Source organism: Danio rerio, chromosome 4 (genome assembly GCF_049306965.1).
Source record: "Danio rerio strain Tuebingen ecotype United States chromosome 4, GRCz12tu, whole genome shotgun sequence".
NCBI classification, from domain to species: domain Eukaryota; kingdom Metazoa; phylum Chordata; class Actinopteri; order Cypriniformes; family Danionidae; genus Danio; species Danio rerio.
Genome location: NC_133179.1, coordinates 65,810,487 through 65,837,412, shown reverse-complemented (window position 1 = coordinate 65,837,412; position 26,926 = coordinate 65,810,487). Strand labels below are relative to the sequence as shown.

General features: G+C 35.7%; 3 protein-coding genes across 6 annotated transcripts; 1 reads left to right on the top strand and 2 right to left on the bottom strand.

The window, feature by feature from the left end:
* Positions 1–1,210: 1,210 nt before the first annotated feature.
* Positions 1,211–10,788, bottom strand: LOC137490995 (uncharacterized). Of its 3 annotated transcripts, none has more exons than XM_073948364.1 (4): positions 10,762–10,788; positions 10,034–10,183; positions 5,430–5,582; positions 1,211–3,223 (listed from the first exon to the last, which is right to left on the bottom strand). In XM_073948364.1, the coding sequence occupies exon 4, from the start codon at positions 3,202–3,204 to the stop codon at positions 2,407–2,409; it is 798 nt and encodes a 265-aa protein (XP_073804465.1). In that variant the 5' UTR covers positions 3,205–3,223; positions 5,430–5,582; positions 10,034–10,183; positions 10,762–10,788; the 3' UTR covers positions 1,211–2,406. The 3 variants fall into 3 exon arrangements, with proteins under 3 accessions (XP_073804465.1, XP_073804466.1, XP_073804464.1); XM_073948365.1 differs by having other exon boundaries at positions 10,034–10,180; XM_073948363.1 differs by lacking the exon at positions 1,211–3,223 and having other exon boundaries at positions 3,225–5,582.
* Positions 10,789–12,815: 2,027 nt separating this feature from the next.
* On the bottom strand, positions 12,816–15,214 carry LOC141381837 (uncharacterized). The gene is given in 8 exon segments (XM_073948935.1): positions 12,816–12,876; positions 13,248–13,365; positions 13,498–13,573; positions 13,575–13,679; positions 14,075–14,168; positions 14,283–14,420; positions 14,518–14,668; positions 15,054–15,214. Coding segments are annotated over 8 exon segments (855 nt in total). The 5' UTR covers positions 15,166–15,214.
* Positions 15,215–18,160: 2,946 nt separating this feature from the next.
* On the top strand, positions 18,161–26,060 carry znf1053 (zinc finger protein 1053). Of its 2 annotated transcripts, none has more exons than XM_017355566.4 (3): positions 18,161–18,213; positions 18,808–18,957; positions 24,531–26,060. In XM_017355566.4, the coding sequence occupies exons 2-3, from the start codon at positions 18,873–18,875 to the stop codon at positions 25,790–25,792; spliced, it is 1,347 nt and encodes a 448-aa protein (XP_017211055.1). In that variant the 5' UTR covers positions 18,161–18,213; positions 18,808–18,872; the 3' UTR covers positions 25,793–26,060. The 2 variants fall into 2 exon arrangements, with proteins under 2 accessions (XP_017211055.1, XP_073804613.1); XM_073948512.1 differs by having other exon boundaries at positions 18,805–18,957.
* Positions 26,061–26,926: the final 866 nt, after the last annotated feature.

Sequence of the window (26,926 nt, the reverse complement as noted above, 5' to 3'; positions counted from 1 at the left end):
TAAGATTGCAGAACAACGTCTGTCACTGGATCCGAGAACTGAGATTTACGCGATCACCAGCTGGCTTCCGTTACATAAGGGCAAATATAGATGACTAAAACCTCATTAACTCATTTTACTCATACTTTTTATCATTTATAATGTCCAAAACATTGATATTAATATTAAATGCTACTTTTGTGCCTTTAATAGCCTTTTTCTCGCCTGTTTACTGGGTTAAAAATCTTACATTCCATCTCCACCTGCTGGTGAAAGCTAGAGCAGCTGGCGATCTTCAATCTGCAATCTATTGCTTTTCCTGCAGTTCCCAGATGTAATGTTAAATTTTAACAGTCGAATTTGATCCACTGAATTTATGGAAGCGAATATTTGAACTGAAATAAAATGAACTGAAAATGACCTTTTGAATATTATACATCGTATTTTTAAAGGGTATTGAATATTTTGTAAGTGAAATCTGAAAATTGAATATGAATTATTGAATTTTTAAGTATGAAAACGTGTTTGAAATATTTTTTGTTGAAATATTCAAAGCTTAAATATACAGATATGTTAAATTTCAGGACCTAAAAATACAAACCCTGGAATTCAAGTCATTAAAATGCAAGAACTTGTTAATACGGTGTATTATTTTTTTCAGTTTGTGATATTCAACAAGCTTTTTAATTCAAGACTTTAGGCATTGATTTTGTTCCATATTAGCTGTGGCTAATATTTACCTTAAGGCTAAATGATCAAAGGGAAGGCCCATTTCTTTTATCCAGTTTTCTCCTGTTTTGTGGCTAGTTATGGAGGTTAGAATTGTATGCTTAATTTATGGAACTTTATTTTTTGGTATGGGTAAGAGGTTTAATATTAGGTAGCGTACCTTGTTTTGTTTGTTGTTTTGGCCTTTTTGTTCCCTAATTCTGATTTTGACCTTTTTGTTTAATTAATCTGATACCCCTTTTTGACAACTTGGCCTGTGTGTGTGTGTGCTTGGGGAGCAGGAACGGGGACTCCAGGTGACCACTTTTTATAGCGGTCATCCTTAAATTTATGTGCGTAGCGGGGTGCATCCGCTACGTAACAGTATCTTACCAATCTTGTTTATATTATTTACGTGACCAACGATAATAACATAACACAGTACTGAGTTAACTTTTAGCAAGGTAACAAGATCTACAGCTCGAGGCAATGACTTAGAAGCACATAAACAAGAACACAATTCTTACAAAATGAGAACAAAGATTTATTGAGCTACACTACGATACATGAAACTATGTAATAAGCAAACAACAAACAAACTCGCACACACAGAGGCAGTTCAGAGGATGTAAAATGAGTTGACAACCATCCCAAATTAATTCTAATACTTTTAACAAGATCTTAGAATAACACCTGAGAAACCACAAAAGCAGAGATATGGCTTACCTTTAACTGTTTAAGATCAATTTGCCCCAGATCAGTAAGAGACAACGTTTGTTTGTTACTTGCACTTTTGCTGAAGATGAATCTCCCTCGTCAGCTGGCCTTGGGGAAACACAGTGCTCCTGATTGGCTGGTGGCTTCTGTGACGTCCTTGGAATTCCCTCGCATGTGGGTGTGGTAGTTCTGGGTTACTGAGGTGACGGACTGCTGAAAGTCGGTTTGCGGAAGTTCGTGCGGTTTCAAAGCAAAATTTCTTTGTTGCAGGGTGTCTTTAAGTGACCTGGTCTGATCCATCCCTATGGCACTGTCTGCCAATGAGCAATTGCCATGAAGGGCGGGGCCACACCCCGTGCCGACGTAGAAAGGGTCAATCATTAACACACTGCATGTAGATTTCACGGGGAAGAACTCTTGCAAGATTGAAACTATCTTACATCAAATGTTACAAGACGAATACTGTTTGTACTACTAGTTTTTCATTTACACGAACAGATTGCAAATGTCACTAGCTTTCATTCAAGACCAGATCTCATACATTTCAGACACACGCAGATCAATTTAATCTGCTTTAAGGGTTAAAACAACACATTGATTAACCTGGTTGGTTGAAATAACCACAGCATATGAGGAACATTATGGTGTATTATTCAAAGATACATCTGCCTTAGTTCTAACATTTTAAGAGATTTACTTTCATTTGTATGCATTAATGTTTCTAGAGATCTCTTCGTCTCTACGAAATTGTGCATCTGACAGGATGCACAATTTCAATGTCATTCAAAAGTCTTGTGAGGCGGTTCCTGCTGAAAATCCCGTAAAACCCCTTTGTTTAGTTTAAATCATTTACTAATTTTGCTGAAGGGTACCTGGAACATCTGCAGCCAGAGTATTGGTCAGAATAACCCAAAATCAATTGGTGCTTTGTTATCGTGATGGTTTAAGCCCTTAAGCCAGTTCAATGACTGAGACAATTTGCAGATGCCCAAGATTTCAGATTCAACTCGTGTTGACCACTGCAATATGCCCATGAGTTCCTTCAATGTGTTTATTAAGGTGTGATGATTTGCTGAAACTCTCCCCACACTGAGTGCACGTGAATGGTTTCTCTCTAGTGTGGATCCTCATATGGTGATTAAGGTTTGTTGAGCAGTAAAAACTCTTCCCACACTGAGTGCATGCGTATGGTTTCTCTCCAGTGTGGATCATCATGTGTAGATTAAGGTTGGATAATTGGCTGAAACTCTTCCCACACTGAGTGCATGTGAATGGTTTCTCTCCAGTGTGGATCCTCATGTGGTTATCAAAGTTTGTTGAGCAGTTAAAACTCTTCCCACACTGAGTGCATGCGTATGGTTTCTCTCCAGTGTGTATCCTCATGTGTTGATTAAGGTGTGATGATTGGTTGAAACTCTTCGCACACTGAGTGCATGTGAATGGTTTCTTTCCAGTGTGAATCATCATATGATAATTAAGGTGAGATGATTGGTTGAAACTCTTCCCACACTGAGTGCATGCGTATGGTTTCTCTCCAGTGTGGATCCTCATGTGTTGATTAAGGTGTGATGAGCAGTTAAAACTTTTCCCACAATGAGTGCATGTGAATGGTTTCTCTCCAGTGTGGATCATCATGTGTAGATTAAGGTGTGATGATTGCTTGAAACTCTTCGCACACTGAGTGTATGCGAATGGTTTCTTTCCAGTGTGAATCATCATGTGATAATTAAGGTGAGATAATTGGTTGAAACTCTTCCCACACTGAGTGCATGTGAATGGTTTCTCTCCGGTGTGGATCATTATGTGAATCTTAAGTTTGCTTTTGGCAAGGCAAGGCAAGTTTATTTATATAGCACATTTCATACACAATGGCAATTCAAAGTGCTTTACATAAACAAGAATAAAAGAAACAAGTAAAATAAAAATAAAAACAAATAATAAAAATGCATAAAAACAAAACAAAACATAAAAACAGGTAAAATGTGATATAAAAGAATGAAGAAGAAGAGAAAAACATGATAGTGCAATCTGTCGGACGCAGCACAGTGCTCATTCAGTAAAGGCACAGCTAAACAGATGTGTTTTCAGTCTTGATTTGAATGTGCCTAATGTTGGAGCACATCTGATCATTTCTGGAAGCTGATTCCAGCAGCGAGGGGCATAGTGGCTAAAAGCCGATTCACCCTGCTTTGACTGAACTCTTGGAACTTCTAGTTTATATGATCCTAAAGATCTGAGTGATCTGTTAGGTTTGTATTCAGTGAGCATATCTGTGATGTATTTAGGTCCTAGGCCATTTAGTGATTTATAGACCAGTAATAATACTTTAAAATCTATTCTGAATGTAACTGGCAGCCAGTGTAAAGACCTGAGGACAGGTGTGATGTGCTCTGATTTTCTGGTTCTGGTTAGAATTCTGGCTGCAGCGTTCTGGATGAGCTGCAACTGTCTGACTGTCTTTTTGGGAAGGCCAGTGAGGAGTCCATTACAGTAATCCACCCTGCTGCTGATAAAAGCATGAACAAGTTTTTCTAAATCTTCACTAGAAACAAAGCATCTGATTCTTGCTATGTTTTTGAGATGATAGTATGCTGATTTACTGACTGCTTTGACATGACTGTTGAAACTCAGATCTGACTCCAGAGTCACACCAAGATTCTTGACCTTATTTTTTGTCGTTTGACCTTTAGTGTCAAGGTACGCATTTACCTTGAGAACCTCATCTTTGTTTCCAAACACAATAATTTCAGTTTTCTCTTTGTTTAACTGAAGAAAGTTTTGGCACATCCAATTGCTCATTTCATCAATGCATTGGCAGAGGGTGTCAATGGGGCTGTAGTCATTAGGCAGTAAGGCTAGGTAGATCTGAGTGTCATCAGCATAGCTGTGGTAGGAGATTTGGTTCTTTCTCATTATTTGGCTTAGAGGGAGCATGTAAAGGTTGAACAGGAGAGGTGCCAGAATCGAGCCTTGTGGGACTCCACACGTCATGGGTGTCCACCTCGACCTATGGTCACCTATACTGACATGGTAACCTCTACCTTCTAGGTAAGATCTAAACCATTTGAGGACTGTGCCAGATAGCCCGACCCAGTTTTCCAGCCTATCCAGAAGTATGCTGTGATCGACAGTGTCAAATGCAGCACTGAGATCCAACAATACCAGCACTGTTATTTTACCTGAATCTGTATTTAGGCGTATATCATTGATTATCTTTATAAGAGCGCTCTCTGTACTGTGATGTGCTCTGAAACCAGATTGAAAATTGTCTAAACACCCCCTGAAGTTTAAGAACTTGTTAACCTGGTTAAAAACAACTTTTTCAATGATTTTGCCAATGAAAGGGAGATTTGAGATTGGCCTGTAATTGCTCAATAGGGTGTTATCCAGGTTGCTCTTCTTCAAGAGGGGTTTAACAACTGCAGTTTTAAGTGAGGTTGGAAAAACCCCTGATAGAAGTGAAGCATTTACCACTTTTAGAAGATCCATTTCTAAACATGTAAACACCGTTTTGAAGAATGATGTGGGGAGCGTGTCAAGACTGCAGGTTGATGTTTTCATAACTTGCACAGTCTCTTCTAAGATTTTGCTGTTAATTGCCATGAAATCAGACATAGTGTCTGATTTCTTAAGTTGTGGTTGAGCTTGTTTGATATCGACACAACTTGGCTGATTGGATGAGCTGATTGCCTTTCTGATATTATTAATCTTATCAGTGAAGAAATGAGCAAACTCATTACATTTGCTTTCAGAGAGGAGCTCACTGGGAATCTGACTGGGGGGGTTTGTGAGTCTCTCTATCGTTGCAAAGAGTGTACGAGCATTATTTAAGTTGCTGTTTATAAGGCTTGAAAAGAAAGTCTGTCTAGCAGTGTTTAGTTCCATATTAAAGGCATGAAGACTGTCTTTATAGATGTTATAATGGACTACTAGTTTCGTTTTTCTCCACATACGCTCAGCTTTTCTGCACTGTCTTTTCATCATTTGTACTCTAGGTGACCTTGTCCAAGATCCCTTTTGCCTGCCAGTTTTGGTTGCGAAACTCTTTCCACACTGAGTGCAGGTGAAACGATTCTTGTCTCTCCTTTTTAAAACACCATCAGTCTGTAAATGAGTTTTTTCCACAATTTTGACATGATGTTCCTCCTCTTTACAATCCTCATTCTCTTCAATTAGGTCTGAAATAAATAAAACATTAGTTTTCATTAAATCCTAAAAACTCTCATCAAAAGCTGAAAAGTGAAAAGACACTGGAAACATTGGCTACACACACTGTAATTTTGATGCACATTGAATGTCAAATAAATCAGATCATATTTTGTTTGGTCCATTATTGTGTACACATTTAGGCAGATTCAATTCAATTCATCTTTATTTATCTAGTGCTTTTACAATGTAAATTGTGTCAAAGCCACTTAACATAGAAGTTATAGTAAATTTAAACAGTGTCAGTCCAGTTTTCAGAGCTTTTCATAAAAGTCATTTTGGTCATATTGATAAGACACAGATTTCTACGATTTGTAAAGTGGACAGGGAATACTTGTTTGTTGTGTGCCTGACTGGTAAATGTATCAGAAAAAAAGTTCTGGGGTAAGAGCTGAATATTTGCCTGTGTGGAAATATAAATTTCTATCATCTAATTCCAAATGAACAATAATCTACGTATAACTAAAAAGTTATATTCTTTGGTTTTTAATTATATGATTTCATTAACATCCCAGCTTGGAGGAACATTTAACCTTAATCTTTCTGACTACAGGCTAAGCCAGTGATGCAAATGCTTTAAACGACTCTGTCTTTGTCTTCGGGTGTTGCTTTTATGCTACAGAAACCCTATGTTGATTAACTTGTGTGGTCAGTAGCTGGGCCGTTTTTTAACACCTATGCCATGCTGACTCCAACTCTTAATTTGCATGCTTTGTTTAGCCATATCCCCTCCTCCTAAGAACACAATATAGACAAGAAATCTTTGTCTTAAATTAGACTTGTGTGAGACTTGTGAGAGACTTGTGAAAGAACTTGCAGACTGCGGACCTCTAGTAGGCTCTTGCAGACACATGGACATCTTAAAGACGCTGTATGACTGCAGATTAACCAACACGTCTTAATAAAGGAATTCTGCTTGTTTCGAGTGTCCTGGACTGGGTTCTCTCTTCTTTTCACTCATTTATTTTTTTACAACACCTGGCAGATATGAGACAGTACAGCAGTACAGCATCTGCATAAAGGCTGGAATGTGCACCTTTCCTTTTGTTTGCTGTTGGGTCATTTTCATCCATTCTGGGGTGATTTTGAGGCTTAATTTGGCCAAAACGTTCTCAGTGTTTCAGCAAATGGACTGATATTTGGGGACATCTTATTTTGACATATTCTGGAAAAATGCTCCATTGGCCTCTATTATAAAATTTTTTATAGTGCAAATAAAATACAATAAATAATAATAACAACAACATGGAAATCACTCAAATAAGCATATAAATGAGAGTAATAAATTCATCAAGACACAATGAAGTCCCCATCAATGGGAAAATGCTTTAAATTTTTTTTTAAAAACCTCAATACACTCTGGGCAAATTTACTCCCTTTTCGTTAGATTCATGGCTGTTTTTTCTCCATTGACCTCTATTATAAGAACATTTTTTTTTATTGCAAAACCATGACAGCACATATTCATGAATTTATGATTGTTGGTGTTCTTTGTGACGACATTGTTTAATTGGTCCTCCCATATGACGGCAAAAAGGAAATGGGTGAGAGAATAAAGGAGGAGGAGGAGAGTTAAAGAAGGCAGCATTATGTTGTGTGTAGAAGAAAGAGAAGTTGACTGTACTGTTGCTGTGTGGGGAAAGGAGTAGAGAAGTCGGGTCGAGATGAGCAGTGTAAACTTAACGACTGGCTGTGAGAAACAAAAAGCGGAAGTATGTATTGAAGCAACAGAGCAAAGGCCGCTGTCTTGTTACTGAAGTGCACGTGACGTCGTTTGAATGTGTGCGTCACTAAAGACTTCAGTGCAGTGTGTCCTGAACAAAATCAACTTACCGATCTATCTTTCTCGCTGGCATGGAGTCAGCTGCCAACTCACCGGCTGGGTTCACCAACACCCTCAACCTTCACATCCACATTCGCCATTCCCCACTCATGTCCCTTGACCCCTCCGCTTCGTGGGTAAGAAGCAAAAGTTTTTGTTTTCTTTCCCCAAATTCTCATTTTGTTTCTCTTGTTTTGTTTTCTCCCTGTACTATTGTTATCATTATTTTCCCGGTTTTCAAATCTGACAAATCTGCTGGCCTGAAATCATTTGCATTTTTTTCTTTCAACTGAGTTATAAGTGCTGAGGGTTCTGCGTTTCATTGTTATATTGTTTGTTTTGTTGTTGATACTGCTGTTTGTGCATGAAAAGTACAAAGTGTTTTTATTATCATTTTTGAATAATACAAACTTTATTTAGACAATTACAGCAATTATCTTAGTTTTTTCTGGTTCTCATTGTTTGTTATTTTATTTATTTTTTTATATTTGTAACTGGTGGTGAGAGCTAGCGTGGTATATTTTGTTTGAAATGTATTTTGACAGGTATTCTGTCTGGCGCCCAAGATTAACTACTTAAAAACAAGTGACAAACATATTTGTTTATTGTATTTTTGGGGGGGAATCACCATTCCCACATCACCATTACATTTCCCTGTTGGGAAGAGATTTGTGATTTTTAAAATTGATTATCAGTTTCAGTGCAAAAAAGTTTCTGCCTTTTATATGGAGTATAGTGTGTGTGTGTGTGTGTGTGTGTGTGTGTGTGTGTGTGTGTGTGTGTGTGTGTGTGTGAGAAAGAGAGAGAAGCTGGATTATTGACCTTATTCTAAAATGCGGAAGTGCGCCTGTTTTCGCGATTGTTTTAGAACTTCCGATTCAGTCGCCTAAGGTAGAAATGACTAGGAATAATAAACGGCAGAAAATGGTCAAAATACTTGCTCTACAAGCAAATGTTTGCATGACTATACAGACCAAAGAAAATATTATATATTAAGAAAATATCAGTTTTCAACATCAAACAGCGAAAATAGCAGTTTTTAATGTCGAGAAATGAATGTAAGTGAAAGACCGGAAGTCTCGTGCCAAAAAGATTCAAATGGCTGCGCTCGCTTGTTGGCAAAGAATAAGGTGAATACTCTAGCCTGGCACCGCATCAAGCACCACCGCTGACTACATGCTCCTCCCCACGAAATGGACGAGGCTTTACTCGCCACGTTCGCCATTGTGATATTCTTTAAAATGACAGGGGGCAGTCAAAAGAAACCCACTGTAAAGTCAGACGGATAAACAGAGAAGTAGAAAGTTTCCGAAACTACGTCATTTCATTAATATCGTTCAATGTTTTAAACTAAATAGATTTTTTGTTTTTATAAATTATTTTAATGATATAAGGATTTTTATGATCATTCAAGAATTTTTTTTAATCAAACTTTGGTGCATCACTTGCTTTTGTTCATATCTCGGACAGTTCTACACATTATAATTTCTTAAAATATTAATGACAGCAGAACATGGGCTGCCCTACAAATACATATTTTTATTATGGCAAGAATAAAAGCAAAAAAAGAAAAAGTACACTTACTAAAAAATACATGTTCCTTAAGATTTAGCCCGCTCCACAATTCAAACATTACTGTATAGCTAGTTTCACTCCTCTGCTTATGCTAAAAAGGCAATAATGGTCCAACGTTTCTGACCATTTTCACCAATAAAGCATAGAAGAACGGCATCAGTATATTGTAAACTGATAGGTTCAAATATTCCCTGTGTGTTTTGTTTTTGTGAAGTTTCAGTGCACTTTACTGACGCATTTCTTAAAAAAGTTTGCATAGAGAGAACAGAGGGAATTCTAGACATCTAATTGTTGCTGTTCTGAGATTGTATGTAAATCGGTCTACAAACCTGTTGAGTGTTGAAACTGGCCTCTGCTGAAGAAACTGCAAACTATCTACTGTAAACTTTCTTTTAATTGAATCTCTGACTCCTGCTCTTCTTCATCTGATAGACGGGTCATTTTTGGGTTAAAACTGTTGGTCCCCCTACAAAGTGTATTTATGCACTCACACTAAAATCTGCTGTTTTACTCCACTGAACTCCATATCAAAGACAGAAACTTATTTGAACAGGCCCATCTAAAGGGTGAATGCAGCCAACTGATGATCAACAGTAAAAAAGACACATTTGACCTCTTCCCAACAAGGAAAACAGCAACAATCTAGAATGCATGATTATTTGGTGTCATGGCTTTGCGGTTAAAAAATGTGGTTATAATGGAAGTCAATAGGTCAAAAACAGCCAAGAACATAATGAAAGGGTATATAGATTGCGAGATTAATTGTATTATCATCACGATAACGATATTTTTGGCCCATGATCATGAAAATGGGAGACTAATAATACATAAAAGAATGACAAAAGACATGAGAACAAGTAACAAATGAAACTCATGCCTGTCTTTCAATGAGTGCTTATGTGCATTTAGGGGAACTAGGCAGCACACTCAGGGCTGCAAGATGGATTAAATTTAGTATTCTTATTATTAAAATATATCTGAATGACAATCAAATGACTGAGTTGGTCTTTGAGAATGAAAACCAACCTGTTTGTTCCTGCAGATCTTCCTGTTTGACTGTGAATGTTTCTTCAATCTTCACATCTTCACTCTCCTCTTTAATAAACGCCATCTTTATAACAGTGTGGAGATCAGTCGCTTCAGCAGTTTTTCTCTGTGTTTGGACACTTTATCCTGCTTAAAATGAACAAAACAATAAAAATGTTCTGTTTAAAATAAATAAAACAATGAACAGAAACAAAATAACTTCTCTTCAACACTTGCTTCAACAGTCTCTTTGCATGAAAAAAAAATTAACAAAAAGAAATCAGGTAAGTCAGAGCAAGAAACAAAAGCCACAAATGACCTGATTAAAACTAGTCCTCCATTTCTTATAGTGATGTATACTTAGAATGGAATGACATTATACTATTTAATAAAGTAAACCTTCATTAAAACACTTATTACACACTTTACTGTTACTTCACTTAAAACTTTATTCAGGTTTGTTATTAATTGTTTTGTTTGTTTTATTTATATTATTGTCTGCTTATAGCACTTTTCTTTTTTTGCCCAAGACTAATTTCCTCTCGGGGACAAAAAGTTTATCCTATCTTTATTCAAACAATAGACCTCATTACTGTGAGTTAAATAGTACTACGTTGTATAAAGGGTTAAAATAATATTGTCAACAGCAGGGACATAATTTAGCACTGAATGAAAAAAACAAACTTTAATCAATCGCTTTATATAAGTGTAAACGCTTTAAAACAAACCTTTCTCCAGTTGAATCACAGCGCGGGGTCGGCGCAGGCTTATGACGTCACAATCCACGCCATAATAAAAGTCTTTTTAACCTTTTTTTAAGTTACTTTTAGTCATGACTTATTATTTAGTTTTTCTCTGCGTTTGGACTTTTTATCCTGTTAAAAATTAACAAAGCAATAAAAATGTTCTGTTTAAAATAAATAAAACTTTGAACAGAAACAAAATAACTCCTCTTCAACAGTTTATTTATATGTAAACTCAGTAATTAACAAAAATAAATCCAGTAAGTCCGAGCAAGAAACAATAGCCACAACTGAGCTGATTAAAATTAGTACTGCATTTTTTATATACAGTAATGTATACTTAGATTGAAGTGAAATTATTTAATTAAAAAAAATTAAACCTTCATTAAGACTCTTATAATACACTAACGTTGTTCCATAGTCCTCTTTACTTTGAGTAAAATAGTATTACGTTGTATAAAGGGTTAAAATAATATTGTCAACAGCAGGAACATCATTTAGTATTGGATGAAAAACCTGAAACTTTAATCAAACGCTTTATATCTGTGTAAAAGCTTTTAAACAAACCTTTCTCCAGTTGATTCACTTTTTTTTTTGTCATGAGAAAAAATATATAAAATCACATACAAATAATACTATTAGACAGAAAGGGAAAAAAATATTAATATAATTAAAGTATTAATAATAATAATATTAAAATTACTAAATGAAACAAGCAAAATTAAACAAATGAATGAAATTACAATGACACTTAAACAAATCACCATAAGGAAAGCAACTAAAATCTACTATAGCAACTAAAAACGAGAATCTTCTTTAAATACATCTGCATAATATTTTAGGAATCTTAGATTGTTTTTATTGTTGATAAGATGAATTGATTTTAGGAGAGTGTTAAATTCTATTCTAAAATGAGCAAATGATGAGTAATTATTTGTAAATTTCTGTTTGTGAATGAAAAATTTGCCATATAAGATTAAAAAAAATGTATGATGTGTTCCAGGGATTTAGCTTTTGGGTTATTATAATAAAAATAATGTCTTTTAGAATAAAGCAATTCACAGCATTGGCAAAAGCAGATATATGCAAATTTAGGAGTGACCAAAATTGCTTGATAATTGGACAATCAAAAAACATATGTACAAGTGTCTCATATGTACAAGTGTCTCCTCTGCTTGTTTGCAGAAAGAACAGGAGCTGTCGATGTCAAAAAATTTGGAAAAAATACTAGAATTTTACAGGGTACACAGCAAATTTTGAAGTGTTAATTTCACTCTCAAAGTGTGAAAATTAACACTTCTTTAGTGTTTATATAGGTCCACACTAAATCGAGTTAAATTTACACTTGAAAAAGAGTAAATTATTTTACACTTGCATAGTGTTAAAAAAGCACTGCTAGTGTTGACTTTAACTCTGTTTTCCACTCACTTTCCCTATTTGCATAAAGTAAATATGTTAAAATTACACTCGCAGTGTTAATAGCTTAACACTAAGAGTGTTCATCTTAACACTAATAATATAGTGCTCATACATACCTAGGTTGATATTTAAATGTATTTTTAGTTATATAGATTGTTTACTGCATTACAGGACAGTTTGCATTGATCAGTTAAAAAAAAGTCAGAACAGTTTACCAGTTTAAACTTTTATTTTTAACAATGCATCTTAAACGCAGTTAGACCAACATAAAATGTACAGCATTTTCAGTATCAAAAACTGTGAGAGTCTTAAAGAGGTGCTGCTTGCTTGCAAGCTTTGACAACACCAACACATTATTGTAAAAGAAACATTTAATGTAAAAGCTTTGCTCGCAGTTTCTTTACCCTGGGTGACTCACTGGTAGGTCCAACATCGATGTTGTAGACTAGTCTGCAGAAAGGTAAAGATGTAGACAAGGGCTTCCTCGTACGTCAAGTTGAACACACAGTCTTTAAAGAGTTCATCAACAGCACTCAAGGACCTGGTTGCTGCACAAGAGATGAGATGTTTGTCCATAACCACATAGAAATGGTCAATCCTCCCCTTGATCCTTCCTGATCTTAGGCGATATGGCTGGTGGCCCTTCCTCTCACTGAGATGGTCTTTAATGCTGGTGCAAGACTGCAAAAAAACAGCCAAAAATATGTCATTAAATGCAGGAAACCAATTAGGAAACTTACAATTTTGTTAATGAAAACAACACAAAAAATAAAACAAAACCACCTTTACCCAAAGTGCAAAAATAAAATGTGTTCATGTCATGCATTGTGTAGTGTGACAGGGAAAAGAATTACCACAAAAATATGTTTATATATTTTTTGATAAACCCTCATTTCATCCAAGATGTAACATACATGCTTCAACAGCATTCAACTGAATGTATTGGCTTTTAAAAAAAAGTTTCAAAAGGTACATTTTACAGCATCGCATAATGGTCTTAACAACCTTAATAATAACAATGAAAAGACTTTCGAAAATATTGTGAGTTTTACCTTATGGAAATGCACAAGTCTTCCAAAGGCCTCTGTTGAACTGATCTTAAGTCTTCCTTCTCTCTGAAGGAGGTAGGAGATGCAGAAGGAGTAGGACAGATGACATCATTATCCCAGTCTGAATGAGTGATGATAAAAAAGTTATACGTATTAATATTAAAATGAAGCAAGCCCACATTCACACTTATAGCTCACAAATACAAAAGAAACCAAAGCAAATTTCAAACTACAAAATCCTTAAAAATCGTACCATTTTCAGATTCTTATCCTTCTGCTGAATTAATAAGACAATGAAGTCTGGCAGTTGAAGTTAGGGATTTCATTAACAACCTTATTGATGATCCTGTGCTTAAATGCGGTCTCCTACCTCTCAAGCAACTTGTTGGATGTTTCAGCATTGAACAGGAGACCAAAGTCTTGTCTAAGAATAATCTAAGAAAGAAGCATATTAGATTAATTACAAACGGTTCCCTTTTCTGGATCGTAAAAATGTTCCTGTTATATAGATAGAAATATTTAAAAATGCCAGTTACATTAAAAAGACTGACTGTATGATACAAATAAAAATAAAAAACACAAACCTTTAAACCAGGGGTGTCGAAACTCATTCCTGGAGGGCCAGTGTTTTGCAGAGTTTAGCTCCAACTTGCTTCAACACAACTGCCTGAAAGTTTTTAGTTTGCTAGTTAAGAGCTTGTGTTTAATTACATTTGGAGCTAAACTCTGCAGAACACTGGCTCTCCAGGACCAAGGTTTGGGCACCTCTGCGTTAAATAATTAAAATGGATGAACAAGGTTCTGTTAAGTACAATAAGACAATTTCTTACATAGCCTTTTGCGGAAAACGGGTCTCTCAGGCTGGGAAAAAGAGAAATAATGCCCAAAGCATAAGACTCCCGTTGCTTGCACGTGGGGATTCTCCTAACAATCAGTAAAATATTTGATTAAGGACAGTACTTAACTTTTTACATTTTTTTTTTTTTTTGGTTTAAAAAAAATCCATGCTTTTCTTGCATATATTTAATGAAATCTTACCCATGAATCTCTTTCATGTGACTGACGACAATATTAACCAGCTGCCGTCTAGTGCTGTGGCCCTAAAGTTTTTGTGACCTTGTATTCGTCAAGTACTTCATCACCACCAGATTGCTTTCCCAATGCATCTTGAACAATCTGATAAAGTGACCAGAAAAATGGTTATACTTGTAAAATAATAAAAGTTAATTAGTATATGATAGAATTAACCATAACAAACAACATATGCATATACCTGTTTTGCCCTTTACCATCTACTATCAAGCAGCTGTTAGTCCTTGTCAATTGATTCTGCATTGTTCGCTCTGGGTCTTCATGATCCGTTGAAGAGAGTGAAACTGTATCAGTACATGTGCTGGCTGTTGATGATCTTGTGGGTGAAATCACTGATGGAGAAATGGAAAACATTATTATTAACCTTTACGTAATATTGTCTTTAGTTTACAATCAATTTATCTTATATTTCAACTTAATTTAAAACAATGCTGTACTAATAGCTTTTACTATACACCATCATCCTCAATGTTTTTCTACACCGTGGTTTTGACTATTTTGATCAACCTTTCATCACTGGGCATCACATGAACTTAAGCTAAACGAACACCTGGCAATGGTCAATAAACATAAAAACTCTTTATTTCTATACACACTCCACTGTTCAGTAAGCTCTTCTATGAATTTCTTCTTTTTACTTAATTCTAACTGTTTTGACTTATACTCCTGTAAAACAGAGGCATTTTAAAACTGTCCAAATATTTATTGAATAATTACCCTCAGGCAGGCCAGCAGAAATATTTTTTTCCAAACATCTAACAGTCAAGCATAAATGTGGACTGCTGTCCATTAACTCGTGGAAGATGTCCTCTTCTACATTAGTGTCCATGTCATCGAAAACTTGAGGATCTGCAGTTGTTGATAATCCAAATTTGCTTTTCACTGAAAAAAAAAAAAAAAAACAGACTCAGGAAATGGTTATGACTTTAGTGAGCACAACTCTGACCAGCACAATCTTAACTTACCTTCACTGCGAAAACCTTAAAATGTAAAATCAGTAAGCAATTTTACATATTTTTTCACTCCTTAAAATAGAACTTTCACCAACATGATGGAAGCTGTTGAAAAATACACAATATATCACTTTATTATTAACAAGAATCTATCACAAACTTGACATAGTAAAATTAAATCAAGTTAATTTATTCATTTTCATGTTCAGGTGATACAGAAGCCGATGTTATTATGAATAGTACATATAAATAAAAAAGCACATTATGTTTTTCTTTTTCTATAAATAGCTATATTTACATTCATTTTGTTTTTTATTATGAAGGTTTCTACATACCAATTTCTAACTAGTATTGTTAGCAAGACGTAGGCTATAGGAAAATTATACTTGTATAAATGCACATTACAGATTAAAAAACAATTTTTTTACATTACACATTAATAAAAGATCTTCAAAAGTTAAGAGTACGTACAGTTCTATCTAAGCCAGCTCTTCATGCAATGCAATTGAACAGCACTTCAACATTAAATAAATAAAGTTACTATTCGACTACTACCTTAGAGTCAACAATGAAATTTGCTAGGTAAACAATGGCAATAACAGTCTGCTTGGGTTCGTCTCTTCTGAGCTTAGCATTTTTCGGTCGTTGTCAGTGGAGCTCAGCTCCACTTATAGGGAACACGTTACTCGATTTGCGCTCATCATCAGTTCTTTTCACAGCAGTTCCGTCTGTTACAGTTACTGAATAAGTCGAAACTCAACATACGGTATTTTTGAGTGAAACTAAGTGTCAGACAGGTTATAAAGTAAGCCATTTTAAGGATTAGTGCTTACCGCAGAAGCGAACATTTTCAAATGATTCAGTTTAATATAGTGAACTGGTTCGATTGATTCACTGAAAAGAACCGGTTAAAGAAGAATCATTTCTGAACTGGCTATCCCTTCATGTCAACAAGCACGGCTAACTTTTACAGCGAATGTATTTTGCGTCTGTTTTTAACGTATTATGGTCTGCAGGTCTGTACCTGTACACTTGAATCGTATAACGATATTTACCGTTTAAAAGCACCGATGAAAGCGAGAACAGGCAGCCCGCGACTCCTCGCTGCTCGCGCCACAAATCAATCGCACTGAACAGTGAACATTATAGATAACGTTAGATTGCACACAAAGCTAGGTTACAGTTCAGCTAACGTTAAGTACTGACAGCTGCTGCTTTGCAGATATTTAAAACAAATAAACAGTTTAAACAATTCAAACGGTTGCATGAGTCATTACTGCCTATTTCTCATAATAGGCTCGAACTGAACCCGATTCAAATATAGGAACTCCTTAAAACTGTTAACTGTAAAATGTTTAAAGTTACCTTTATTTTCCCGCTAAAGCAGCTTGTCTCGCGGCTCCAGATGTCTGTCGTGTATAAATTGACAAGTGGTTAGAACTTGAAATCTCGGTTAGAATATTACAAATATAAATTTTACATTGAGAAACATAAAGCATGTAAAAATGTATTGAATATTTGTGGTTGAATAAGTAATATGACAGTTACCTGTTTGAATGCTCTCCATGTGCCATCCGCCATTAATCAAAGAGGAAGTAAGGTGAAGCGACCGGAAATGGAAACAACTCGTTTTTAGTGTTAACTATGTTAACTTGCAGTATTAACCCTTACTCTGACAACAAGGGTACACTGCAGGTGTTTATGTCACGTAAATTAACACCACAAATAACACTTTTTAACTCAAAAAAATTTACACTGTAAAAACAACTCCAAACAACACTGGAAATTTTGCTGTGTAGATTTCCTGTACAATTTTAAAGTGTATTTCTTTTGCCTTGTTGGAAATGCAATATTTTCCAGGTAAAAGCCAAGTTCTATTCTATATACTCAACCAAAGACCTCCAGTAACACTTTCCTCTAAAATAAATTTTTCTTTTAAATTAAAAATTTGACACACAGAGCTATTGTTTCATTTTTTTATCTAACAGACTAACACCTTCTAAAAGCAAATGAAAATGAATATTCACTGAGCTCCTCGAGTTAAATCTACATTAACACAATTTTGTTTAACTTATATAATCCAACTAGACTAAGTGTTTAAAGCAAAAAATCCCAGCATTCTAAAATGTATAACAAGTAATCTGATGGGTGTTTTGAGCTGAAACTTTACAGACACATTCAACGAAGTACTATTTTACTCACAGTAATGACGACTATTGAACAACGTGTGTGTAATAAGTGTCTTACTGAAGCTTTAATTTATTAAACAGTATAATGTCATTCCATTCTAAGTTTACATCACTTTATATAAGAAATGGAGTACTAGTTTTAATCAGCTATTTTGTGGCTATAGTTTCTTGTTCAGACTTATCTGATTTCTTTTTGTTAATTACTCTCATAAGAAGAAGAGAAGTTATTTTCTTTCTGTTCATTGTTTTATTCATTTTACATTTTTATTGCTTTGTTAATTTTTAACAGGATAAAGTGTCCAAACGCAGAGAAAATATATATCTAAGTCATGAATAGTTAGAAGAATTAAAACGTGTAGTGATAATGAATACTTTTTACATGAAGGACACCTATTTTACCTCCTTTTCTGTAAAGTTTCAGCTCTAAACACTCATTAGATTATTTGTTATACCTTTTAGAATGTTGAGATTTTTGCTTTAAACAATTAGTCTTAGTAGATTAATAAAGTTTTTTTAATTGTCTTAAAATGTTTAGAGTAAAGGTTTTGATCAACTCCAAATACTGAATATATGTGCGTCTGTGAGAAAATGGAAACGAGGGAGAAATGTATCAATAAGTCAAGACTGCAACAGTAAGTGGCAAAAGGTTTTTTTAAAAAAAAGACTTTTATTTTGGCGTGACGTGTGACGTCATAAGCCTGCGCCGTTCCAGCGCTGTGATTCAACTGGAGAAAGGTTTGTTTTAAAGCATTTACACTTATATAAAGCGATTGATTAAAGTTTCTGTTTTGTTGTTATTCAGTGCTAAATTATGTACCTGCTGTTGATAATATTATTTTACCCTTTATACAACATAGCCCTCATTAATGTGAGTAAAACAGTACTATTGTTTGAATAAAGATATGATAACCTTTTTGTCCCTGATAGGAAATTTGTCTAGTGCAAAAAAAGTGCTACACATTGCTGTAAGCAGACAATAAGCTAAATAAAACAAACAAAACGATTAAGAACATACATAATAAAGTTTAAAAAGTTACAGAGATGTGAGTAATAAGTTCTTTATTGAAGGTTTAATTTATTAAACAGTATAATGTCATTCCATTCTAAGTATACATCACTATATATAAGAAATTAAGTAATGTTACTAGTTTTAATCAGGTCATTTGTGGCTATTGTTTCTTGCTCAGACTTTCCTGATTTATTTTTTGTTAATTACTCTTATATAAAGAAACTGTTGAAGTAAGTGTTAAGGAGAAGTTATTTTGTTTCTGTTCATTGTTTTATTTATTTTAAATGGAACATTTTTATTGTTTTGTTTATTTTAAGCAGGACAAAGTGTCCAAACACAGAGAAAAACTCCTGCTGAAGCAACTGATCTCCACACTGTTATAAAGATGGTGTTTATTAAAGAGGAGAGTGAAGATGTGAAGATTGAAGAAACATTCACAGTCAAACAGGAAGATCTGCAGGAACAAACAGGTTGATTTTCATTCTCAAAGACCAACTCAGTCATTTAATCCTCATTCAGATATATTTTAATAGTAAGAATATTAAATTAAATCCATCTTGCAGCCCTGAGTGTGCAGCCTAGTTCTCCTAAATGCACATAAGCACTCATGAGCTATGTTTCCATCCAAAAATGCAAATTAACTTTATGCTCAAAACTGGATTTTTCCATTCAAATGAAATCAACTCACTTTTATTGTCACATCAGCAGCAGCACGTGTGCTATGATGAGTAAAAAGCTTAGGTGCTGGCTCCAGACAGTACAAAATACAGACAGTTTAAATACAACAACAGTGCAAAATACAGACAGTGCATATACAACGACAAAGAGTCAAAGCCAGGGGTCTCAAACTCGCGGCCCGCGGGCCATTTGCGGCCCTCAGTGCAATATTTTGTGGCCCGCGCCGACCGCTGTACACTGACAGAATCAGCGGAGCGGGGAGAGAGAGTGCTCCCCGCTCCGCTGATTCTATCCGTACACAGCGGTCACTGGCATTCCCTGCCCGCCGTGTAAACAAAGGGGCGAGGATGCCGGTAACGTCACCACGCACCCCGCCCTTTTGTTAGACGCTGTGACGGGCGGGAAGTGTGGAGGGGCGTTGTCGCGCGCGTTCTGATCAGCTGTGTTGTCGCGCGCGTACTTAAGAGTGGTGTTATCACGCGCCTACTGAAGGGCGGGACCGAGGGTGTGTCGCGTCGCGGGGGCACTTTTGATCATTTTGGAAGAGCACTTTCTATGCAAAACTAAAAAGGGCATGTGCACTGCACAGGTTGAGCCCTATGTGTGCACGTGCCTGCCCTGCATCTTATATATATTATAGGTAGATACAGACTGGTACAGACAGGAGTAGGGTGGGGATGTTTTATTTATACAAATATACGCCTTTTTTTTTAGGTGAGGGAATGGAAGTTTTGAGTAAGTTCCCCCACTTTTTTCCCTAGGACTTCAATAAGTCAAAGTACAGGTCTAGACTTAATAATGATCATCTTCAAGCCATACTGAGGGTCTCAACTGCTTCCGCTCTAAAGCCAAATGTGGTTCAGATTTGTGAGAAGAAGCGCTGTCAAGTTTCTGGCAGCAAGGAGTAGGCAAAAGATGCCATGTTCAGAAGAACTGTTCATAATCTTCACTCAATGTTCTATTAATGTTCAGGACACTTCATGTTCAGAAGAAATAATTAAAACTGTTAATAATGACATTTGAGGACTTTTTTTTGTGAAATCCCTTATGCGGCCCAGCCTCACCCAGACTTTGCCTCCTGCGGCCCCCAGGTAAATTGAGTTTGAGACCCCTGGTCAAAGCGAACAAAATCATCACTTCCTGATTAACTGGCGCCAAATATCAACAATAAAAATGGAATTTGCTGCGATAAGAGAAGCTGCATCAATAGCTGCGTTTCCACTATATCACGCCTAAAGTGAGCGAGCCAAGGCCAGTCACGTTTCCACTATCACTTCCGGGGCCAAAGCGGGGCTTTCTCGGGGCCGGCCGTTTTCAGCCCAGCGGCCGGCCGTTTTCAGCCCGCTGAATACCTTGGGCCAAAGAGGGCTAGCTGGGGCGGAGTGAAAGGAGAGGCAGACACTATAGTTTTCCGATCGCACACGAGTACATGCACCAAACAAATAACCAAATAAAAAAATAAGGGAAAGAAAACATCTAGCCTTTTAGGCTGGGGTCTTTTTGCGTATGATCGCCCTTATGTTTTCCTTTTAAATGTAAGGCTGTTGCATAAAATGTTTTTGAGAGTTTTCGTCAAGTTTAAAAGGTGTTTGTGCGTGTTTAGATGCCTGGATGTGAATGTGAGACTGAGAAAAAGAGCGCTCTCTCACAGCTCTGTTGATGCTGCGAGCGGCTTCTGTTTTTATTTATTTTGAAGATAATACACAACATAAATACAACAGAAAGATATTAAACTTTACAAATTTCGTGTCCGTTTTTGTAGACTCAAAAACAATAGTGTCATATCCTAATAAAATAGCCTAAGATATATTGAAATAATTTAAATAATTACAAATGTCGCATATAATAAAATCACATAAAATGAATAAACCAATATAAAACAAATTAAATCTAGCTATAATAATTTAGGTAGCCTATAAACAGTACATAAATCAAACCATTTAAACCCATATTAAACTTTCATTTTACATAGGCCTGTCTGAAAAAAAGATTTAAGATATTTTCTAAAACAATAAACACCGGAGGAGGTTTGAAATATTATTTATAAAGTATATGGATACGATGATATTAATCAAATCATGTAAACAGAGCATTTTATGGGTGAGTGAAAGCAGAAACTAGGCTACCTTTTTTTCTGTCATGCATGCATTATCTGCCTGATTCCCGCTGAAGTGGGCGGGTTGTGTGACGTTTGATTCGGGGGACGTTCTGGGGGCGGGGTTTGCATGACACGCTGCGAGTACTAGCCCAACAGTGGAAACGCGACATGATTTCTGCCTCACTGCTCAACCCCCACTTGCGATTGGCCCGGCCCTACCCGATAAAAAACATGGATGCCCCCAATATTAAACATGCTGAATGAAACGGACACTAAAATAATTAATTATTATAAAACATTGTACAGAATTCTAAACTATATGATGTTGCTGCTGGGCGACGTGAGACTAAATGAACAAACTATTGTGGAACAATAACGTTAAACATTGCGCTGACTACAACTGGCCAACAAACTAGTCTTAAATTACTTTTGCTGCTTAAGAAATGGATTACAGCATGCTGATGATATGCACACATTTGAGTGTAAAGTTCGTCAATATTAACCATATTCTTCACGTACCAGCAGGTGCCACCATTGGAATAATACATTTTAGATCCTAAAAACAGTGTTGTGCTGCTGAGGCATGGGACGATAACCGTTTTCAAGGTATAACGCAGTTTGAAAAAAGTCAAGGTTTTAAAACAGCCAATATTTTCTGCTGTGCAGTTCATCGCTATATGCAAGTTTTTTAGTTTTTTTTTTTTTTACATTTTGTTTTAAGTTTTTCAGGACAACAGTAACTCCAGCAGAAAAGATCTCCAAAGATGCTGTTTTAAATTGTAAAGAAATCTGTGTTTATGAAACAAATGAAGACAACAGAAGTCAAGTATTCAATTGAGTGATTTAGCCTGACATGTTTCCTGCTCCAAAATACTTTAAAAGTTTCTCAAAAGAAAATGTTTTGTGTTCTAAGAGGAAAAAGTGTCTGTTTACCCAGACATTTAAAAGAGTAATCACAGTACCATGAAACTGTGATATTTTTTATTCAAGGTTATCATACTGTCAGAATCTTATACTGGCCCATGCCTAATGCTGCTTATTGTAGCAAAGTCATATTTTCTTATTTTATTGTTTTTCTTTGTATGTATATTCATGAACACACTTGTTTGCAGAGCAAGAGAGCCTGTCTCTGAAAGAGAGTTTTCTGTCGGTCTCCTCCCCTTTTTAAAAGATGAAGCAGTATTTCTCACTTAGCCTTACATATTCAGCCACCTATTTTTATGTGCTTTTTGGATAGGCTATGAGCATAAAAAAATGGTTGATGGAAATGTCATGATGCACATAACTTTTGAAATGTAAGCATAAAGACACATGCGCATAACTGAGTAGGACAAACTTTTTATTCGATAAGAGAAGATAAACTCACGTGAACAACGCAAGCACTTTTACTGAACAAATTCCAGTATGTGTGTTTAAAAAGGTTTGTTATAAGAGATCATATGATGATGAAAATGTGTGTGAATGCACAAACCAGCAGGCTGAGAACATTATAAACATCTGAAATGTTGTTTTGGTCATTCTAAAACACCTGAACCGTTTCAGTATTCATGTTATTATATTATTAATGACCTCCAGAGCATCTGTTCTCTGCGTCTCATTGCTTCAAACGCCAACACGTGTTCACTGTGTGCCAGCATTGACCTCTGAGCTGTCATTTAAATTAAAGATTCATGTAGCTTCTTCTACCGCAGTAAATTCTGTTTTTACTGTTCTTAATTGGGGCCTGTTAATCAGGAAGTGACGATTTTGTTCTCTTTGATTCATTGGATGGAAACGCAGCTTTATTCGCACATCTTTTATGTGACATCCCAGTTTTGCGCATAAATTCAATTAGCATTTTTGGATGGAAACATAGCTATTGCCTACATTTCAGTTACACAAAGAACAAAGTCACATAGCAGAATGGCTTGTCCTTTCTTAATGAATAATTAGCTTAAATTCACTAATCTTTGACGGACATGTACTGTAACTAGATTAATGGGATTATTACTCGTTCTAAAAAGATTTTTTAGTCCTGCTTACATTTTAAATGTCATATCAACCTCTACCACTTGATAGGGCTGTGCAATTAATCGAAAATCTGGTTTCAATTTCGATTTTGGCTGCTAATGATTATGAAAAACCATTAATCGAGATAAACGATTATTCCATCATATAGAACACACATCTAGAGCCATCTTAATCTGAGCGCTTTAATGGTCAAATGCATGCAAATTTGGGTCAGAGTGCTGTGTTTAGTGAATATTCATATTAACCCTTATTTGTGTAATAAACAAACAAGTTGAGAATCAAAAGACATGTGAAAGAGAAACCATATCAGAGCCGCACTTTTCTTAAAATGACAGTGCGCAATTATACTGCTGCCGACTGTTTTTAGCATTAATCAAACAACAAAAGGAGAAAATCACTCACTGCTCTTGACTGAAAGACTTTTGTAGCTCTAATGTTTTTCTGAAATTGAAAACTCTGAGTATTTTATCTCTCGGTAAATCAACTCAGAGTTCAAGTTTAAACTCTGAGTTGGTTGAACCTCCTTACTGAAACAGGCCCCAGGTCATCATGACGTGATTGACAATTGTCGCTGTTTGTCATTATACTCTGTTTATCCTGAAAGCTGATGCTGAGTATTCTTAGGGCTTTTCACACTTCAAATTGTTAACCCTGGGTCATTCTAACCCTGGATAAATTCTGGGTTATTTTTAGTCACCTTCCACACTGCTCATGCTATACATGGGTTTAAAAAATAATCCTGGGTGTTCATTAACCGACAGTTCACATTTGTAAACCCTGGGTTATCATTATTATTTTGTATATTTAAAGTCACAGGCACAAAAAGAGCTTGGTTTTCCTCTGACCCCTAAAATTAAATATTCTGCAAGGTATATGATCTGATTTTGAGCTGAAACCTCAGACACATTCTGGGAACACCAAAGACTAATTGTACATCTTGTAAAAAATGGGTAATTGTAGGAACCTTTTAAAGGGATAGTTGATGCAGAAATGAAAATAGCCTCACCATTTATTCTTCCTCGTGTGGTTTTAAACCTTTATGAGTTTCTTGATCCTGTTAAACACAGAAGATTAAAAAAAAAAAAAAAAAAAAAAAAAAACGCTACTGGCTTACTGTGTTCCACAATAAAGGAAAGTTTAAAACCACATGATGGAGAGTAAATGGTAAGGTAATTTTATGGTAAGACATTCAACATTCATTTCTTGCTTGTCACTTTGAGTCTTCATACTAAAGCTAACTTTTTTTTTTTTTTTTAGACCGGATGGTGCTAAAGGAAGAGACTCATGAACAGAATGAAATAGATGAGAAACTGCTGTTTGAGAAACCACAAGAAATAACAACTGATGAAAAACCCACACTGACTAAAAAGACTTCATCACATGGAAGACCTCGGAAATCCAAATCTGGGTGTAATTTTAGCTGTAAACAGTGTAGAAAGAGTTTCAATCAAAAGTCAAACCTTCATGTTCACTTGAGAGTTCACACATGGGAGAAACCTTACACCTGCAAACAGTGTGGAAAGAGTTTTAGTCAAATACAAGGCTTTAAAGTCCACATGAGAATTCACACTGGAGAGAGTAAGTTCACATGCCAAGAGTGTGGAAAAAGCTTCTATCATGCTGGAAACTTTGCAGCACACATGAGAATTCACACCGGGGAGAAGCCTTTCAGCTGTAAGCAGTGTGGAAAGAGTTTCAGTCAAAAGCCAAACCTTGATATTCACATGAGAATTCACACTGGGGAGAAGCCTTTTAGCTGTAAACAGTGTGGAAAGAGTTTCAGTCAAAAGTCACACCTTGATATTCACATGAGAGTTCACACAGGGGAGAAACCTTACACCTGCGAACAGTGTGGACAGAGTTTTAGTCAAAAACAAAGCTTTAAATCCCACATGAGAATTCACACTGGAGAGAGGCCATACACATGTCAACAGTGTGGAAAAAACTTTCGTCATGCAAGAAACTTGGCAGCGCACATGAGAATTCACACTGGAGAGAAGCCTTTCAGCTGTAAACAGTGTGGAAAGAGTTTCAGTAAAAAGGCGAACCTGATTGCTCACATGAGAGTTCACACTAGGGAGAAACCTTACACCTGCGAACAGTGTGGAAAGAGTTTAGGTAAAAAACAAGACCTTTACATCCACATGAGGATTCACACTGGAGAGAAACCTTACACATGCACAGAGTGTGGTAAAAGTTTCCCACATATAACCACACTCAAACACCATGTGAGAACTCACACTGGAGAGAAGCCATTTGCATGTGCTCAGTGTGGAAAGAGCTTCACAACCAAAGCTAGCCTCAAGAACCACATGAATTGTCACACTGGAACCATAGTGTTCACATGTGATCAGTGTGGAAAGAGTCTCACACGCAAAGACTCCATTAAGAAACACATGAAGATTCACTCAGGAGAGGATCATTTTAGATGCAGTGAGTGTGGAAAGGGCTTTAAGCGTAAAAGAAGCCTCAACACTCACCTAAAGCTTCACAATGGAGAGCAGAGTCCTCAAAATTGAGGCCTTGTCCACACAAACACGGGTTTATTCAAAACGGCAGCTTTTTCATGTAGTTTGGCTGTTCATTCAAGTGAAGATTATTTATAAACTACTTTCGAGAGGATCACATCCTTAGCTAAAACATGATTCACAAATTACATCATCCTTTGTTATAAAGCAGTGTCTCACAGACAGTACTTTGGTTTAAGTTACTTGAAGACAGACAAGTTAACATCACAGCTGAGGCACTGCACTATTCATTGTCTTCAATAAAGTCTTCACCCCGTAAGAACTTTGTACAGCTTACTTATTTTATGTATTAAGAGTCATCTATAAATTGGCGAGCGACCCAAGAAGCCAAAATAGCAAAATCTAACAGTGTGTTTCAACTTATTGTGAACCGATTACCATATTTGTGCAGGGTTCCACACAATTCTTTCATGTTGTCTCAACACAAATTAAGGTAACTTAATACTTTTACCAAATTATTTGGACTGAACATTAAGTTGTCCCAATCTCAAAATCTCAAGAATTGTGTTATTTCAGCACATTTTAATTCAGTAGTTTGAACAAGTAAAAAAAAAAAGTTTGTTTTTTTCCCCGATTTCGGTTTAATGGAGATAAGACTTTTTTGGCACATTTTTAAACATTATAGTTTTAATAACTAATCTCTAATAACTGATTTATTTTATGTTTGCAATGATGACAGTAAATACGACAAGTTATTGTATAAGGATGGTTCTGTAGACTATCGGGAAAAAATAGCTTAAAGGGGCTAATAGTTTTGTCTTTAAAATGGTTTAAAAAAAGAATAAAAAACTGCTTTTATTCTGGCTGAAATAAAACAAATAAGACTTTCTCCAGAAGAAAAGAATATCAGACATACTGTGAAGATTTTCTTACTATGTTTTACATAATTTAGAAAATGTAAAAAAAAAAAAAAACATGAGGGGCTATATATATATATATATATATATATATATATATATATATATATATATATATATATATATGTATATATTACATGCATAAACAAGCAAGACCTAATACAATTACAACAATAGGCAGACACAAATATAGGGAAAAAAACAGTATAGTAATGACAATTGTATTTACCATAAAAAAGTAAATAAATACAAATTAAATTAATAATAA

Coding starts and splice junctions, on each gene's coding strand:
- znf1053 (XM_017355566.4), top strand. CDS start 18,873: ATGGTGTTTATTAAAGAGGAGAGTGAAGATGTGAAGATTGAAGAAACA. Junction 18,958..24,530: donor AGATCTGCAGGAACAAACAG/GTTGATTTTCAT, acceptor TTTTTTTTTTAG/ACCGGATGGTGCTAAAGGAA.
- LOC137490995 (XM_073948363.1), bottom strand. CDS start 10,118: ATGGCGTTTATTAAAGAGGAGAGTGAAGATGTGAAGATTGAAGAAACA. Junction 5,583..10,033: donor AGATCTGCAGGAACAAACAG/GTTGGTTTTCAT, acceptor TATTTATTTCAG/ACCTAATTGAAGAGAATGAG.